Source organism: Protobothrops mucrosquamatus, unplaced genomic scaffold (assembly GCF_001527695.2).
Source record: "Protobothrops mucrosquamatus isolate PMUCROS unplaced genomic scaffold, P.Mucros_1.0 scaffold2741, whole genome shotgun sequence".
Classification (NCBI taxonomy): Eukaryota; Metazoa; Chordata; class Lepidosauria; order Squamata; family Viperidae; genus Protobothrops; species Protobothrops mucrosquamatus.
The window spans coordinates 128795-148341 of NW_015388782.1; the positions used below are offsets into that span (position 1 = coordinate 128795).

Genomic DNA, 19547 nt, shown 5'->3' on the forward strand with positions numbered 1-19547 from the left:
GCGAAGCTGGCGAGAAGTCGAACCTGCCTGGGTGTGCACACAGGAGGCAGAGAGCGCATGTGGCCTGGCGTCCCAGGTGAAAGGGAAGCGCTCAGAACGTGGTCAGCCTGCGGGGCAAAACGGTCACCCAGGATGCCAGGCCTCATGCACTCGTCGCTTCCTGTGCATGTGCCCAGGCAGGTTCAGCTTCTCTCCAGCTTCACTTTGCCTGGCCCAGCCTCTGCATGCAGTGAGGAGAGCGCACTGCTGCCTGATAAAACCGGACAGGCTGGGGGCTGCATGGTGTCACACAGGTAACATGGACTCTCATGCCGCTCACGGCGTCCCCTCCCCCGGAGCACACAAAGCCGGGGATATGGAGCGGGTGAGAGCCATTTGCTGGTCTCCTTCAGGGGATGGTGCCTTCATTCCTCTTGGAGGGTGACCCCTCCCCTGCTGCATTTCTTGCCTGTTTTTCACTGCTACCTGTGTGCGCGCCCGGCACAGATGGCTGCCATGAAGTTGTAGATTAGCTCCCTGCTGGCCTGTTTTATCTCCTTTCCTCTCTCCCCCTCCTCCTCCTTTTATCTTCGGTGCAGCCCCTAGCTGACTCCTCCTCCCAAGGCTACGTCTTTTTTTTTTCCTCTCCCTCTCCTGCCAAAACTGCCTCCTTTTATAGCCTCTCCTGTCTCCACCCCTCCTCCTTTCCCTTCCGGGTAAGCCAGAAGTGCCAATCCCGGGGCCTTTGTCTCATCCCAGCAGCCCTGCAGCTCCTGAAGACTCTCACGGCAAATCCTGCGCTGTGCCGCTTTAGCTCATTCCCTCCCCCTGCTACACTTGGCTAGGCTGGGCAGGGTCGCATACCACCTGCCAGGTGGTACACGTACCACTGGTTGAAAAGCCCTGCTCTACATGACCCTTTCAGAACATTTGGAAGCTACAGCTGCTGCAGAATGCAATGGTGCAGAGAGTACTTGGGGCCCAAAGAATGGCCCATATAACACTGCTCCACAAGCTGCCAGTCTGCTTCCAGATGCAATTCAAGGTATTGGCAATCAACTTTACAGCCTTTCATGGCATGGGTGCAGGCTACTTGAAGAACCGTCTCATTCCACTGAGATTGGCCCATCCCACCTGTGCCAGTAGAGGAGGCATGCTGCGGATCCTGTCGGCCCACTTATTCCGGCGGGCAGGGTCCAGAAGAAGGGCCTTTTCTGCCGTTGCATTTGCCCTCTGGAACATCTTGCTCCCTCCCCCCAGTGTGCAGTTGGCCTCAACCCTCCTGACCTTCCATCAGAGCCTAAAGATCTGGCTCTGCCAGCTAGCTTGGGGCTCCAAAGGGGATACATCACAGTGGAGGGGGTTGATCAACTAACAACAGATCCCATTTCCCCGCCATCTTGTCCCCCCATCTTTAATTGGATCATAATGTTTGGCTTGTTTTAGTGCATTTGTGTGTGGAGGAGGGTATCTTTAATGATTGTAAGCTACTCAGAGTTACCCTGTGGTAAGATGGGCAGCCAATACATTTTATAAATAAATAAATAAAAATGGGATAAGTGCTTACTTCAACAAATTAATTTGAGTCAAAACATTTCTATTTAACATTTTCAACAATCACACAAAACCTTAATATGATTGGAAGTAATGTAAATGTAAATTAATGTAATGTAAGTAATTAAAAAAATTAAAAAAGGAATCCAGAATGGAAATTTCCCAGACAGTTTTGTATAATAGTGATCTTTTTCTTCTTTCTGGAATTCATCAAATTGGCTATTTTCCTGAATAAAAGTGGGGGGGGAGTTGCAACAGGGCTGAAGGGGAAATGAAACATATGAAAGTAGAGTGCCTCTAGGATAAGAAGGTACAGGTCTTGTATATATATGTTTATCTCCCACTAGAATGCGTGGAAAAATTATATAAGGAAAAAACGCTTGTACCAGAGGTGCCTGTATCCATAATCCTGTAATAGTTTGAAATTTACATGTGTTTTCATTATTCTTAGCAGTTCTAATTTTATTACAACTAAATAATGCAGTCAAATTAATGTTCAATAAAGTCATACAATTTTGACCTCAAACAAAATGTTGATTAAAATCTATTAAATCTGTGTGTCAGAGGATCTCTTAACTATTTTTAAAACTTTCTCATCCATCTTAATTACTTACATATACAGCATACAGAATCTGTGCTTTGCTTTAAAAAGTATTCTCTTCTATAGCCCACTTTACATGAATTATATATATACAATGTGGGGGGGACATTTAAAAAAATGCAATATTCCAACTAAACTCATTTCATTTTCGAATCTTTCAAAACTATTATTTACTCATAATTAAATGAGCAGGCACCTTACCTCAGTAACTGTCAATTTGTCTGGGGTGATCATCACTAGAAACAGTTTCCTCCCATTTTTAAAAATATGCTGGTAATATGCTGATAGTATATTTTTTAAAAATTACAGTAAAGAAAACATTAGAAGAGTAAATGCTACAGCATATATACTAGTAAATCTCAGGTAGAATCTTGATGTGTCTTGTTACACCATATACTAGAGATTTGTTCTTAATTAATATTCTCATACACTTCTAATTATCTTTATCTTTTATCCAGCATGGGCATATTTCAGGAAAATATACCCCTTCGCAGAAGATACAGCATAATAAAAAAACAAAAAGCAAAGATTATGATAATTACAGTGATGATTTTTGTTACAATGAAGATGAAAAAGAAGATTTTGCTGATCAGTTAAAGCAATATAGACAAGCTAAAGAAACTAATGAGTTAGAAGCTCCAATTTCAAAAGAACCAGGGAAAAAGCAAGGGATGAAAGGGATTCACAAAGGTAAGTCAGTTATCAAAGAACAATTAGATCTGAGTTAGTACCTACCTATGCAGAATGGAATACAGAGTCATGTTATTATTACAGTACTTCACTATTAATCCATTAGCAGCAATAGTCATCTCACCATTAATCATGTCACCATTATATTTCCAGTGAATTTAATTATACTTTTATAGGTTCATTTACCTTATGACTTTTGTGTTCCAGTCAACTGCTTTTTTATATCCAAAAAGGTTCATTCTGTTATAAGTAATCAGAAATTTTAACATAAGAGAACATAGACAACATAGTTATATTATTCCAGTATGACAATTACATATTAATAAAAAAGGAATTATATGTGGAATGCTTTTACCTGAAGCCCAGTTAATATAATTTTTGTAAGTAAGCATGTTAACTTGAGAATGGCTAGCATTATTCCTGCCATTGATACATATTCTTTGATGCCTTTCAGTGAGATGTATGCTTTTTCTTAAGAAAAAGAGAACTCTGCTCAATTGAAGATCAGGTGCAAAGCAGAGAATTCCTTTATCTTTATTAAAGGAAAGGAAAACAGAGTAGGAGCAGGTATTTTAATACTGAAAAGTCCCTTTCCCATACAGTTCTTGAATTCTGTCATGTGTTTAGTCATTCTAGAGAAATGATTTTTTCCTGTAAATTAAACATGGAACATGTTTGGAGATTAAATGAATTGATTTTGCAACTTCAGTCTTATGTGTAACGATTAAATAGTCTTGTGCAAAAAGATTCCAAACTGCTCCTCAGCTAATACACAGAAGAAGTACATTAAAAGCACAATTAAGTTTTTCCTGCCTAAAAAACAATGTGAATACTTACTTTACTGTTTAACCAAATTTAAGTTATCAGAACATTAAAATTGGAAATGGACAATTTCTTTATTTTCAGATGTTTCTTAGATGGTAGTTGATTGCATTTAATTATATAACTGGTAATCAAAACAGCTTCAAGTAGGCTTAGTAATAACATTAATTTGTTTTTTAGAACATATTTATCCTATAGGGTCCCATGTAGCTCCCAATAATAATACATAAACAAAAAAAAACAGAATTACAAAAATAGCAGTAAAATATTTAAATATTAAATAAAGCAAGATTATATATAAGCAAGATGTATGTCTATTTGTTTATATTTTATATTTTGATAAATTAAATACAATTATTTAAAAAATAAAGCCTACATAAATTTATCAAAAAGGCATTCTTATTTCAGCCATACAGATTGTGGAGTTTTGAAATGTACAAAGAATACTCTGAAAATTATTTCAACATGTAGTATTCATACAGAAGCAATCCATTAAATATTCTGCCCATAAACCTTTCAGATCTTTAAAGGTCAATAATGCCAGCTCTTTTGATTAAATTCAGAAACAAATTATAAGCCCATGCTACTATTTTAGCAAGAGAGTTTTACACTCCAATTATGCAGCATTTGGTAGTAAATGAACTGCAGTCTCCTAGACCATTTCAGAATATTGTCAAAGGTAGCTTTATATGAAGCACATTGCAATAGGCCAGAAGTAATGTAATTAAAGTATGTGTTATTTTGGCAATAAGCTCAATATGGCCACATAGCAGTAGATCTATCTATATAATTTATATAGCCACCCATTTCATGGATATGTCTCTGGATGGCATACAGTTGAAACAAAACAATTAAAAACGGAGCCTTAAAAACTATTTTAAAATTAAAAATATAAATACATTCACTGGAGAGTGAATGGGAGAGTGCATTCAAGGTCCACATAGTTATATTAAACTCTATTTATATTGGATCCCCAAGCCTGCTGACAAAACCATGTTTTAAGAGATTTCCGGAAAGTCAGTAGGGTCTACGTAATCTCATCAAAGGGCAGCTGTTACAGCAGAGAAGGCTCATTTTTGGGGTCCTGTCAGATGGAACTCCTTTAGTAGATGTAATTTGTAACCTGCCCTTCCTTCCAGACCTGATTGGATAGCTAGATGTTGTTCCACAAATAACCCAGCCCCATGCCATGTAGGACTTCAAAGATAAAAAACAGCATTTTGAGTTGAACCTGGAAGCAAACTGGCAATCACGGAGCAGAGATGTAAGATATGCGAGTTCTAGAAGCACACCTTTGGTCTCACCACTGTATTTTGTACCAGTAGAAGCTTGTGGATACTTCTCAAAAGTAGCCCCATGTAGAACGCATTTCAGTAGTTCATTCAGGAGGAGATCAGGGCATGAGTAATTGAGAATAGAGCCTCCCAATTCAGGAATAGACACAACTGGCGCACAACACAAAGTTGTGCAAAGGCTCTCCTAGTCACAACGGCTACCAAGCAGGAGTCATGAATCCAGAAGAACCCCCAGATTGTACACAATGTCTATTTGGGGCTATGCAATCCCAGACAACACCAAAGATGATACTTTCTCAGATCGAGGAGACTTCTAAAACTCAGTCTTGCCAGAGTTCAGCTGAAGCCTATTGTTCCCCATCCATTTCCCCCACAGCCTCCAGTCAATGAGACTGATATCAATTGCACACTTAGTTTGCCAGGGACAAAGATGAATAATTGGGTATCATCAGCATATTGTAGTGATCATATCTCATCCCATGGCAATGGATATTTTTTCCTAGTAGTTTCATGTAGATACTAAACTGGAGTGAAGAGACTACTGAATCTATGGAATCCTACACAGTAGGGGTCAAGGGTGGGACCGCTCACTCTCAAATGCTGGGGAGGAAGGAAGAGACCAAGCACAATACAATGCCATCCACTACCACCTTATGCAGCTGATCCAGAAAGATACCATGGTCAATGGTATCAGAGGCCACCAAGAGGTCAAGTAGAGCCATGATATATGGACTATCCCCATCCCACTCCTACTAGAGATCATCCAAAAGCATACTTCTGTTTCAGTTCCATGCCAAGGTCTGAATCTTCACTGAAAGGAGTCTAGATAATAGATGGTCTATTATGATGCATGTAGATTTGGGGACATAATATTTAAGTATGGAATAACTTACAAAAATATTTTTCTTATATACAAATTATAGGCAATATAATTATAGGCAATATAACTTGCCATGAGTTGCCAAAATTAATTAAATTGTTTTATAAACTAAATTTTGAGAATTTTCCTAGTAACTGTCCGGTTCACACATATGGCTGTGCAAAGCAGTACTTTTGAAGGGCTGCCTTGAGTCCAGTCTTTCAAATGAAATGGTGCTTCAGTGTGGAAAAATGAGGTGCTCAGTCTTGATACCTCCATTTGAAATTTTGAGGCTGGCCAATTTGCCTCATCAGAAATGTTTAGATGGCCAGTTAAGTAGCTGCCTCAGATAGCACGGCAGCTCCATTGGGATGAGTTTTGCAAGGCTCTGAAGACCTGGTTTTGCCAATGGGCCTGGAGACCCCAGAATGGAATGGAACCCATCAAGTGGCTTATTTGATTGATTGATTGATTGATTGTTGCCAGAGAGCAGGGTATGTGTGTTTGTGTGTTATTGCTTTTTATTGTTTTTATATCGGGTGTTTATCTTTGTGAACTGCCCAGAGTCGCTGAGACTGAATTGGGCGGCCATATACATTTTTCTTAAATAAATACGTGATTAGACATATGGTGCTATTTTGGAAAGCTATGCTAAACAAGTATTTCACTGAAGGCTTTATCAAAATAAAAACCCCAGCACAATGCAGTTGTGTATTATACATAAACTGCAGTATGTTCAGTAATTTTTTTAAAGTATATCAAATTCATAAACAACAAATAACAATTTGTTACTTTATAATCTTAGAAAATTTTTAAAAATCCTTTAAATAATAACCTTAAAACTGGTACATGTGTTGGTAGCCTCCAGGCCTAATGCAGTTGTCTACTCTGGACATTTTATTTGGTACAGAAATTAGAAGTGAGGTTGGTTCCTGGAAGAACACAAAGAGATTGTGTTTTGTTTGCCAATTTGCTTCTGGGCAAAATAAAAGACTCTACATGGATTGGGCCAAGGCTGTTTGAAAGAGAAAAAAAAAATTCTAGATGAAGCTCCACAGTCCATCTGAAAATGCTTGCTACTTGTTGCTGCAATCTATCTGCTGGCATTTAGGGTCAAGCTTTTTATGTTGCTATTCTAGTTCTTTGGAATACTCTAGTTTCTTACAGAATTGAAGGATACAAATTCCTTATTAATTTTCAAAAGGTCCTTAAGTCATCTTTTTGAACAGACTTTTAACAGTTAAATTAACAGTCAACTTTATCAGTGGATATTATTTGTTTCCTATTTTAATTTTTAAAATTATTTTAAATTTGCTTTACTGTAAAATGCCAAGACATTTTAAAGTTGGCACTATATCAAGTTTAATGAATAATCACTACATAGAAAAATATAAATGATATATACAATATAGTTTTTCTTCTGCATCATAGTAAGTAATAAATTAATATATTCCTCCGTAAATTTGTAATCTTTTAGGTGCTACACAAATGAGCAATAGTTATGGTATTGGCCGAGGGCGCAACATGCAAAAGAAACTGAAACGCAAAGATCGTGGAAGAGGAAGAGGGATAAATAAAGGATCTGAGGAAGTAAGTCAAGTGAAAATGGTTTATTGCATTAAAAATAGTGTTTTTTTATTAAAGCTGTACATTGTAAAATGCTTTACTTTCAGTAGCCTTAGAACTAAGATAATTGCATTATGAAAGTAAAAATAACATAATTAAGATAAATGTTAATAATCAGTGATAGCTGCATTTGCAAAATCAGACTAATATAAATATAATCTTGGTGAGCTTAATAGCAGGAAAATTTTGGTTGGAAACAGCCAGTGGTTGAATTGTCACTTTCATATCCCTGGTACTTTAAAAAAAATCAATTTTATTGTATTTTGATTTTCAAGATAGCTTTTTATTACTTGCTTGTTCATAAAGATGGGATCCTTCTATACAGCTGTACCCAACATTGGTATCTTTTATGATAAGAATATTGTTCATATATATGTATGTATTACTTAAAATCCTAAAAACCGAAAGTTGACTCCTGGGTAAATTCATTTCGGGAACCACAAACTGAGAGACCACCAGGAGGTTGTTAAAACCATAAAAAGTTTTAATAAATTTTTTTAAAAACACCTAGCTTTCGCCGGCTTCCTGCCAGCATCATCAGGGTGGTTAACAGTCGATGGGATGGCTACTTATAGGAGTGGTGCCTTTTGCACCCGACTCCTAGACCTCGTGATTGGGCCCAACCGATCCTCCTGCATTCAGCTCCTAGTTATCATATCGCCAGCTGACACGCATATGTATGTATGCATGGAAATTGGATGTGAGATCAGCTTCCAACTTTCTGACCTTCCATAAGGACCTGAAGACCTGGCTTCTCCAGATGGCTTGGGGCTCTAACAGAGGAGCATCGCACTAGATGTGGTTGATGAATTAAGAAGCAATCCTATCTCCCTTCTGCACATCCTGCTCCCTCCCTCCCCATCTTTTAACTATGGTTCTATTTTTCATTGTAATTTTCATTTTTATTGTTTTAGAAATATTTATCTTTTCTTAAAATGCTTTTAATTCTGTAAGCTACCTAGAGTCGCTTTGAAATGAGATGGCAGCAAATGAATTTAATAAATAAATAAATGATAAGTTTAATCATGAATAGATATTTTATCTTGTCATTTAACTGTTTTCTTTTTGAGTAACCTTTGAGAAATAACCATATTAAAATGGAGCCTTTGTTTAACAGGAAATGAAGCCAATAAAGAAATGGCCAACTATGAGTCAGGCATTCATAAACCAGCATACGGTGGAACACAAAGGAAAACAAATTTGTAAATATTTCTTAGAAGCCCGTTGTATTAAGGTGAATATATGATTGTACTTTTTTCTTCAAAGAAAGTAAACAATTTATAGATTTTATTCTAGTTTGTTCAAAGTTTAAAGTTTAATTATTTATTACATAATTTTTACCCTGCCAAATCCATTCATTCTTATGGTAATCAAAACCCAATGGCCATAAAAATTAATTATATAAAAATGATATCCAGCATTTATTAGATTTGGGGAAACTTTTCATGTATTCGATATAAATGATACTAGAGAAAATTATTGCTTAGAATAATACAAAGATTGGTGCGTATGTTTTGTTTGGTCACAGTATTTCTAAAATTTCATGTGAACTTTCATATTTAGTATTGAATATATATATTCTACTAGTTAGTTCTTAGATACTGTTGCATCACTGAATATTGTTGCTTTAGCAATCCCATCAATACGTGAATAGAATGTAATCTGTTTTCTAGTTTCATAATCTTCATATAATTGCAATTCACTTTATCTTTTTGATGTAAAATTAATTTTTAATTTTCTTTGGTGTGGTAAAATAAAACAGTATGAAATGTAAAAAGTCATTATTGAAACTTATAATCTGTCTTTATGTTACAGGGAGATCAGTGTAAATTTGATCATGATGCAGAAATAGAAAAGAAAAAAGAAATCTGTAAATTTTACATTCAGGGTTATTGTTCCAAAGGAGAAAACTGCATTTACATGCATAATATCCTTTAACAAAAATGTCTCAGACATATTATGATCAGAGCTGAAGTGATCATAGTACTTTAAATGTTCCATTTATAATAAAATGTAGATGTTTCTAAGGACTAGAGGCTTTAAATATTACATTTAATGTAAAGTAAGTAACAGTTTTAGAAATGTATTCTTTTTTTCCCCTTTTGAAAGAATAATTTATAACAATTTTTAGAAAGGTGCACCAGATTAAAGATACAGCAAAGTAGGAGAAATGATTAATAATAAAACATAAATAAAAGCATTATGGAAAAGCTTTTTAGCAATGCATTCTCTCTTTTTCTTTTATTTATTTCTCTAACCACTGCTTAAATTTGCTTAAACTTTGTTATGAATACAGTAGTCCTCAACTTACAGTTTATTGTAACATATGGTTAAGAATAAATGCCTGAGGAATTGTGAGAATTGTGGCTGCTTCCAAAGAGGTTGTGGCAGTCATTAAGTGAAGTGCCCATGTGATTCCTTCACTAAACCACAATCCCTACTTTCCCTGTTGCAGTTGTTATGTGCAGCATGGGGTGCCTTGGGGTAGAGGAAGCCCTGGGAAGGCCCAGGCCTACTCTGCAACACCTCCCCAACTCACACGTAACCTGCCCCGGGTCTCCAAGGACCTCCCCCACCCACTGAGGTACTCTATGCTCTGCTTCCTTATTATTATTATTATTATTATTATTATTATTATTATTATTATTATTATTATTATTAATTAAATTTATATACCGCCCTATCTCCCTTACGGGACTCAGGGCGGTGAACAGGCGATAATAAAAACCACGATAAATATACGCAAGTTTCTGTTCTAAAATCAAATTAAATAATAGGCCTGCTCTAAAAACACCCCATACAAAACCCCCACTAAAACATAATCAAACTACGCCAGGCCGGCCGCACAGAATAGATGGGCCTTCAGGGCTCGGCGAAAATCCTGTCACTGGATCCAACAGAGTTGGGCCTCCTCTCTCCCCTTCGTCATACCAGTCCACTTTCCTTTTCCAAAAATTCCCTATCAGAAGAAGAAGCGGCTGAGCTACTGTATGACCCTCATATTCAGAGGTTGCATGTTACTGTTCTGGAAGTGGGTGCCATTTTGGAAGCGGCCACAAATCTCTTTGATTCTTCAGGAATTTATTTTAAGCATATGTTACAATAAACCTTTTAAAGAAAGTAATGCCAAAATTATGGGAATTATTAAAAGTTATCTTGTTTAGTTTCCTTAATATTTGATTACATGAATTTCCTTGCAAGTTCTATCATACAGGAGCAAAATGTTACCACGGTGACAAATGTAAGTTTTCTCATGATCCTCTAACTAAAGAGACAAAAGAACTGCTTGATAAGGTAAGTAATGCTATCTAAATCAGACTTTGTATTTCAAAATCAAACTTTGATCTAAATCAAACTTTGTAATAAAAAATGCTTCCAGTTTTTCAAGAAAGCTAGATAAGTTGATTGAGAGTCAGTTGCATGTGAAATGCACCTAAGCAACTGAAAAACAGATTTTTTTTGTTCTTCCTATAAACACGTGCGACAAAGCAAGAAATCAGTTTATATATTTTAGTGGAAGATTCTTGCCCTAATCTCTTATTAATATATTTAAAGAGATTACAACTACCGGTACTTAGGAAATCTAATCTGTTTCAAAGTGTTCTCTCTGTTTTTCTATTATACATCAAATACCTAATGAAGGAAGACAGATTATGACTTTCTAAAAAAAGATCATAATATCCTTTAGTTACCATTTTATGTCTTTTGTAACATGTACGCATAAGCATGTTAAGGCAATCTACAGTCTTGTATGTGAGTTCATGTATGCATATGAAACGGAGGATTTGTGCAAACATGTGAAATTGGAAGGGAACTAGGATAATTCCCTATGCAGAGGTTATCCTCTCACACAAAGTAGATTTGCTTATGGTTCTTTGCTTGTGCCCATTGACTGAAAAACAAAACATATTTATATTCAGTTGAACTTGGCGTGAGGGAGGGTAGTGTGCATTCAGCAGGTTATTCCTTTTCTTTACCTCCAGATTTTTTTGGGGGGGAGGGGGTATTTTGAATTTGTGATGTTTACCAGAGTATGAATCCACTTTCTATATAAAGAATGATAAGTGCAATTGTTGAATTCTGATCAAATAGGAAACTACTTGAAAAATTGTTTTCTTATGAAACACCCTATTCCTCCCCAATTAGAACAGAACAGAATAATAGAGTTGGAAGGGACCTTGGAAATCTTCTAGTCCAACCCCCTGCACAAGCAGGAGACCTATACCATTTCAGACAAATGGTTGTCCAATCTCTTCTTAAAAGTCTCCATTGTTGGAGCACCCACAACTTCTGGCGACAACTCCTTCCACTGATTAATTGTTCTGTCAGGAAATTTCTCCTTAGTTCTAGATCAATTCTCTCCTTAATTATTTTCCATCCATTGCTTCTTGTCCTGCCTTCAGGCCCTTTGGAGAATAGATTGACCCCTCTTCCTTGTGGCAGCCCCTCAAATATTGGAACACCTATCATGTCACCTTTAGTCTTTCTTTTCATTAAACTAGACATACACAATTCTTTCAATCGTTCTTCATATGTTTCAGTCTCCAGTCCCCTAATCCTCTTTGTTGGTGTTCTTTGCACTCTTTCTAGAGTCTCAACATCTTTTTTATATCATGGTGACCCAAACTGGATGCAGTATTGCAAGTGTAGTCTTACAAAGACATTACAAAGTGGTATTATATAAAGTTTTGGAACATTCTCATAGTGCTAAGAATTTGGATGGTGGTCTGTAAAATCAAGTTTGAGAAAGGAATGGAAAGTCTTCATAAAGTCATGTGCTCATTTCTTTTCCCCTTGGCCAATAATTTTCACATGAAAAAGTACAGGGTAGGCAGTAGCTGAATAAGAACTGTTTATTGAAAATATTCCAGGGAATATAAGGATAGTAGAAACTATCCTTAAATGCCATTACTCAGCTTCTGCTATGCCATACCTTACTCCTTTAGGAAAATCATGAAGCAGGAGAAACTGGGCAGCGTGAAAATGATCTTTAAAATGACTCTAAGTAGTGTTTGTTTAGTGCTGGTTTTGTCCTGTATCTTCTGTTTTGGGACATGCTGGTGGGGAAAGCTGATTACGTCGTTTCAAGGTGCTCCCTCTGTAAGATATAGTTTCAAACCAGCTGGATTATAGACAGAGGTGGAATTATACTTTGTCCCTTGCCATATATAATTTAATTCATGGGTCCAGTACTATTCTGTACTCCAGTTTAGGCTAAATTATGCCTGAACTTTTATTAAATGTTCATAGAGTACGAATTTGGAAGAAAGACTCCAAATTAATAAGTACTGATGTCTTAATGTTGTAGGTTCTACATGTTTTAAAGTATTCTAGTTTAATCTGATCTATAAATAGCAGGTATCATAGATTTCAATAAGTGCTTTTGCCATGAACTTCTAAAATAGCTGCCAATAGCCCATATATTCTGATTATATTTTAATGTGGTGTTTTTAGGTACTGAATACTGAAGATGAGCCTCAGAATGATGATGAAAAAGAAGTGGAAGAACTTAGGAAACGTGGCATAGTTCCTCTTCCTAAGCCACCTCCAGGGGTTGGACTTTTGCCCACCCCACCGGAGCCATATTCATTTATGGAGGAAGATGCAGAAAACTTTCAGGATCCCTCTGGCGAGTTCAAGAAAATTCCATCCCTCTTTGAAATTGTTGTGAAGCCTACTGTGGATTTAGCACATAAAATTGGGAAAACGTAAGTCTAGGAATTCTTAAAACTATACATTAAATTTTAATGAGGAAATCAATTTCAGAAAATGGATTATTTTAAACAAACCTTACAGTAAATGAATTCAGAATACATTACAGTATCCAGTTAGGGCAACTATTTCCTCTCTCACATTTTGTATAGCTGTACAAGTATATGAATTGTAGAATTTACTCTACTGTATAGAGTAATCTGGGATTAAAGAAAACATATTGAATAGTAGTAATCACCTTAAAAAACACAATTTGGGGAAGATAGTATATTTCGCCCCTTGCAGATTTTTTAGATAGTACTGCTTGTGAATTGTGTTCTGATTTTAATATTTGTACACAAATGTACTTGACCTGGCTTTCTTTTTACAGTCCGCCAGCATTCTATAATAGTACATCGCCCCCTGGACCAGAGTTTGAAGGAAATGATCCTCACATGTATAACAGAGAATCAAGCCCAGGACATAATGGACCAGCAGGGCATCCAGGATCTCCTGGTCATCCTTGTATGGGTTCAGTGGTGCCACATAGTCCACCTTTGCAGCCAGTTCCTGCAGGATACTTAGGACCACAAGGTCAAGCCAGTGGACCTATGCATGGAAATCAGGGTGGTCCACCTTTAACACCACCTGGTGTGTCATACAACTGTGCAGTGGGTCAAGAACATATGGCAAACATGCCCAGAGACAATCATTGCCCACCTGGTCCACCATATCAGCACATTCCTAGTGAACGGCAGTCAAATCCTGCATATGAAACTCTTCAGAATCCAGCTAATTTCTATGACAACTACTATTCACATCAGGCTGTGCATAATTTCCAAACAACCAATAATGCTAATGGTAAGTTTTAATTTATAAAATTGTTTCATTTTAATTCATCACTCTAAACTGAACAATCTTATCTGTTGATAGTAAACCTAGTTTTCTGCAAGCATTCAGCATTTAAATTTGAGAATTAAGTGAGGTGCAGACAACTCTTGTCTTAATCCTTAATTCAAGACATATATGTAAGTGTTTTCAAAATGAACGTATTAATAGGAAAAATTATGGAAGAAAAGTGGTAATCCATGTATTCTGCATTGGAACAGTTTCACCTCTTTCTAGATTTTTTGTAAATGGGATCTGGAACACCTTAGATAAGTGTATTGCATGTATCATACACTCATAACGTGTGTGTGTGTGTGTGTGTGTGTGTGTGTGTGTGTGTGTGTGTGTGTTCAAGTCATTCTTGACTCCTGGCAACTGCTTGGACAAGACCACACAGTTTTCGTGGTAAGATTTTGGGAAGTGGCTTGCCATTGTCTTCTTCCTAGGGCTAAGAATTATTGACCTAAAGCTGACTTTATGCCTAAGACAAGATATAGAAGTCATCATCTCTCAGTTTTTAGCTTGTTTTTAGCCTGTTGCCCTAAACCTAAACCATTACATCAAGCTAGATCTCATATTATGTATACATTTACAGTACATTTTCCTAAAGGAGTATATTGCAATGATTCATTTCTATTCAGGAGCCTATCATTTCAGCCTCAGCAAGTAAAATGTTAGTCATTAGCTTTCCTTATGCAGAACATTTGCCTGCTTCTCCAGCCCTTTAGAAAGGGATGTGTGCCTGCTTGGCGCTGCTACTTTGAATTGAAAAGCTGGTAAAAAGTGAAATAATGATGGTTTAGGAATCACTCCTTAAAGACATCTTTGAGAACACTGGGCCTTTTCTTTATAAGAGCCATTTTTTTTTTAAAAAAAAAGTTCAGTTTGGTTTAGAGTACTCTACTTTTTCTGCATATCTACCAAGGAGCCCCAAGCTAGTCTCAGTTTTGGAGGAACTATCACACAACTATACTTGATTTTATAGCGGGTTTATTAGATGATGCTAAGTGACTTCTAAAGCTTCATAATAAACACTAATTATTTGTAATACTTAATGCAGATGCTACATGGCAAGGAGACTTTACAGAACCCCAGTCTTACATAAATTCTTCAGATTCACATAACAGTGGAAATGAGTATGAATCAGATTGCGCCACTACAGCAGGACACAATTCGGCTATGAATGTACCTGATTTTCTTCCTGCAATGCAGAAAGCCCTTTTTGTAAGGCTTAGTCAAAAACATCAAGATGATGGAGAACAGATGAGCAATCAGTGTCAAAGATCACTGAGTAGAGAAGAAGGTATTTTCAGATTAAGCATTTGTCAAATATAATACTATATTGTATGTTGTTCCTTTTTCAGATATCGGAATACTTTACTGTATTCTTCCTTCTTACGTTTATTATACTCATTGTAATTTTTATTAAGCTCACCATTTATGTGTTTCATAATCAACTCCCAATTGGTCCAAGCAAAGAGAGTTCTGTGGCTGAATCTCTAATGAAAAGCATGCACGTATCTGTTATAGAACAGTCATACAGATGGACTGATCGATTCCCTCTTACATGTTGGCATAACATTGACTTATATTTTTCTTTTTTTATACATTTTATGTTCATTATAAGATAAAAATAGAAGAAAAGAAGTTAAATTTAAATAAATGCAGAGAGGAAAAAAGTGGTAACTTCCAACTTTTCATTAAAGTAGAATACATACATACATACACACGCACAGACACACGCAGACACATACACACATACACACACACAAAAAACCCTACCCTTTTGCTTTGCATTTCATAACATTTCAAACCATTTTCTATAATAACAAAATCATTCTAATCATTTAAAGTTTTGTTTATTTTAGTTTCAAGCAAAAAGTTCAGTAGCAGTTTCCAAGTAGAAACAACAATAGATAAATTATCTTTAATTAAAACAGTCAATTTTACCATCTCTGATAACTCCATCATTATTACTGTCTACTCTTCCATTGTGGACACTAGCGTGTCTTTCTATGAGTCTTTTGCTAATAGCTAACAAAAATTGATACATTCAGAATACAATTGTGCAATACCTCCCTTAAATAGTCTGAAATTTTAAAGGATTTTGGTGATCTCAAGGCACTAGTGATACTCTTTTTATGCTGCCTTGATTATTTTTATAAATAATTTCAGGCACTGAACATACATAATAGTGCTTCCTTCTATTTTCCCCATAAAAATAATCCTGTGAGCTGGGTTGGGCTGAGAAAGAGACTTGCCCATGGTCATCTAGCTCAGGGGTCCCCAACCTCTGGGCCATGGTCCACTAGTGGGTCATGAGTATTTTCAACCAGGCCGTGGAAATGACGAGCGAGCATGCGCATGCAGATCCCCACTTGCACGAACAGCAGATGAATGCATGCAGGCACAATCCATTTATGTGCCCGCCTCTCGTGCAAATGGAGCTGTGTGTGCTTGCTGGCTGCTCACACAGAACGATCCCCTCTCCCCTCCCCCCCCCTGCCACCAGCCCGCAAAGCCGGAAAGGTTGGGGAACTCTGATCTAGCTGGCTAATCTGATATAATAATAATGTTTTTAAAATTATAGTTTTTTTTTGTTTTTAAATAAAATAAAATTTTAAAATAAAATTATTTGAAAATAAAATAAAATTATGTTTTAAATTTGGAGTTATGCAGGGGGTGTTCTAGATTTCTTATATGCTTTTAGGACTTCAAAAGTGCTTAAAATACAGAGTAAGATATTATCTGAAGTTACATAGCCCCAATGTTTTTAAAAAGGCTTAACTTTTGAGGGTTTTGGAGTTGAATTTTGCTGACTACAAGATGAAAGACTATAAAGGTATATAGCTAAACCAATATAAACAAGAATTTATATTTTTAATAGAAGCTTAAAATTTCATAATAGTGCTTTGCAACTTTTATTCATATGAAATGATAAGAATCTTATTTTAGACAATATATAGTATGTTCCTAAGATTTAATGATCTCTTTTTTCCTTTTAGATGATAATGTAAATTGGTACTCTAGTAGTGAAGAAGAAGAAGGAAGCAGTGTTAAATCCATACTGAAGACCTTAAAAAAACAAAGTGAAACATTTCGAAATCAGCATTCAGCAGATCAGCAGCTGCGTGTTATGCCAGTTGACCCGAGACTTGCTAAGGAACGTGGTTCAGGAAACCAGGCTGTTGATCCAAGACTCAGATCAGCTTCAAGATCAAATGCTAGGAAATCATCAGAATCGGGAGTCTTGGACCCAAGGCTTGCACGAGATCCAAGAACCTTAAAGGGTAATGAAAGCAGTCATGGAAGCTCCTCTACGAGTGGAGCAAAACTGGATGTGCATTATCCACACCCTGTTGTCAAGATCGCGCAAAAAGGATTGGATGAAGATGATGAAGATGCTGAAAGAGAGTTAAGAGACAGAGCTTTTCTCATACCATTGGAACCTCTTCCTGGAGTAACATTACGAGATCCAAGATCTCAGCTTAGACAGTTCAGCCATATTAAAATGGACATTGTTCTAAGCAAACCCAATTTTGCTAAGCATATTGTATGGGCTCCTGAAGATTTACTCCCAGTACCTTTGCCAAAACCAGATCCAGTATCTTCAATCAATTTACCCCTTCCTCCACTTATAGCTGACCAACGATTTAATCAATTAAGGAATAGCAAAAGTGATCCTATCCTAAGTACAGTTCCATCTGATCCACGACTAGCAGCAAAAGCAAAAAATAACATAAACTTAGCAAACAGGAGTGGATCTTTGGAGCACTCTACAGATTTGCATCCTGGTAATACAAACAAGTTAGGAGATCCTCGCTTACAAAAATCCACGGACCCCAGGCTGCATAGACTGTCCAGTACAGACTCCCATCATGGAACGGTGAAAGATCTTTTGCCTTCAAAAACTGATCCGAGGTTGGCCAGATCCAGCACTTGTACATCACAGTCCTCAGAAGCTTCAGTCTTCCAGTCTGACGCAGATACATTGCCTCCATATGCGCCCAAGTTGTCATCTGCAAGTTCCAAACTAGGCACCTCTAGTTCAATAATAAGTGGCATTAGTTTGTATGATCCAAGAAATCATACATCATTGGATTCTTCTCCAGTTAATTCAGGAGAGAATGGAGAAAACCAGAAAAAGGGTATTTTGAAAAACACTGGTCAGAATGAAGTAGCCACCACAGAAGAACAGTTGCCTCAAAAAGCATCCCTGCACGTAGAAAAACATGTGGAAGCATTTGGAGAAACCAATTCAGAGAAAGTAGCTACTCTCAATAAATCTCAGGCTAAACACTCCAGTTCTGCTCCAGCGGTGCACAACCTTCCTATCCAAGCTTTATCAGGGTTAATCAGACCACAATATAATGATCAGAGGCAAGTAAGGCAGCCTGGGCAGATCACTCCAGCACTAGAAAATGATCCAAATGGGGAATCAGATGACAAATCGCTGAAAGATGTTTTCAAGACTTTTGACCCAACTGCTTCACCTTTTTGTTAGCTAATTGTTAAGATTTTTTACCATTGTGAATAATGCTGGTTTCTGCGGTTTTGTAACTGGTTTACCTCTATGCTTTATTTATTTTTAAATTATAACCAGAAATACATTGGGGCTGCTATTTTCAGAACCACATGCAGTAATACAGTATACTATAGTGTTTGCCAATTTGGTATTTTCTATATAAGTTTCCCATTTCAGGGATATGAATCATTGATCCGTTTAAATAAAAGTATATATCATGTTAGGTCTGAGAGAAGCACTTTCATTGTAAATCATCATTAAGGGATTCAATTAAAGACTTGTATATGTGTAATGTGTCTTTTCAAAATCAACATTTTATGTTTGCCACTTTTGTATGATTGTACAGTTTCAAGCAATATAATGTACATTACTATGAGAAACATTATTTAAGATGACAATTATCTAATCTTCTTAAGCCCAACTTGCTAAGCATTTGACACAGGGCAACATTTTTTACTCATGAAACTGATATTCTTAGCCTAAAAGATATTGTATTACATACTGAGGAGCAGAAAAAACTTTTTAAAGTATTTTATTCTATGCTGTATATATAAAAATGCAAAGGACATAATTAAAACATTATTGTTAAAATAGAAAACACCTAGGTCTATAAAATGTATTTACTTTTTCATGTATACACTATTCTCTATTGTGTTATGTCACATTGTGGTGTTCATGTATTCAATGTATTTTTGTATTCAGCTGCTTAATTTGTATTGCTTTTTTGTATTGATGTAATGACAGTAACATGTATTCATGTGTCTGGCATTTTTAACAAATTAAAAGAGTGAAATCTCTGACTTTCCACAGAGTCATGTGGTTTCCTTAGATATGTATGTGTTCACTTTGAGAGCAGGCAACTAAACTTCATTTTCGATGTGTGCTGTTTTGCCCACAGTAAAAAAAATGACGATAAAGGTTATCTTATATGTGATTTCATGAACAGAAAATTTCATGAATTTCTGCTGTAACTCTGACTTCTTATGTTGCCAACCACCTTTGGTGAAGACCATTTCA

The 19547-nt window shown here is 36.5% G+C and overlaps 1 protein-coding gene across 1 annotated transcript in view; it reads left to right on the forward strand.

The window, feature by feature from the left end:
- ZC3H6 (zinc finger CCCH-type containing 6) overlaps positions 1-19337 on the forward strand; it is a 29284-nt gene extending 9947 nt beyond the window's left edge. Inside the window, exons 4-12 of the mRNA XM_015825656.1 lie at positions 2593-2824; positions 7278-7390; positions 8544-8660; positions 9242-9353; positions 10611-10720; positions 12881-13134; positions 13509-13978; positions 15066-15308; positions 17011-19337. Of these exons, the coding sequence (XP_015681142.1) occupies positions 2593-2824; positions 7278-7390; positions 8544-8660; positions 9242-9353; positions 10611-10720; positions 12881-13134; positions 13509-13978; positions 15066-15308; positions 17011-18509 (3150 nt within the window). The 3' untranslated portion in view covers positions 18510-19337. The remainder of the gene's footprint in view (positions 1-2592; positions 2825-7277; positions 7391-8543; positions 8661-9241; positions 9354-10610; positions 10721-12880; positions 13135-13508; positions 13979-15065; positions 15309-17010) is intronic.
- The last annotated feature ends 210 nt before the right edge of the window (positions 19338-19547 follow it).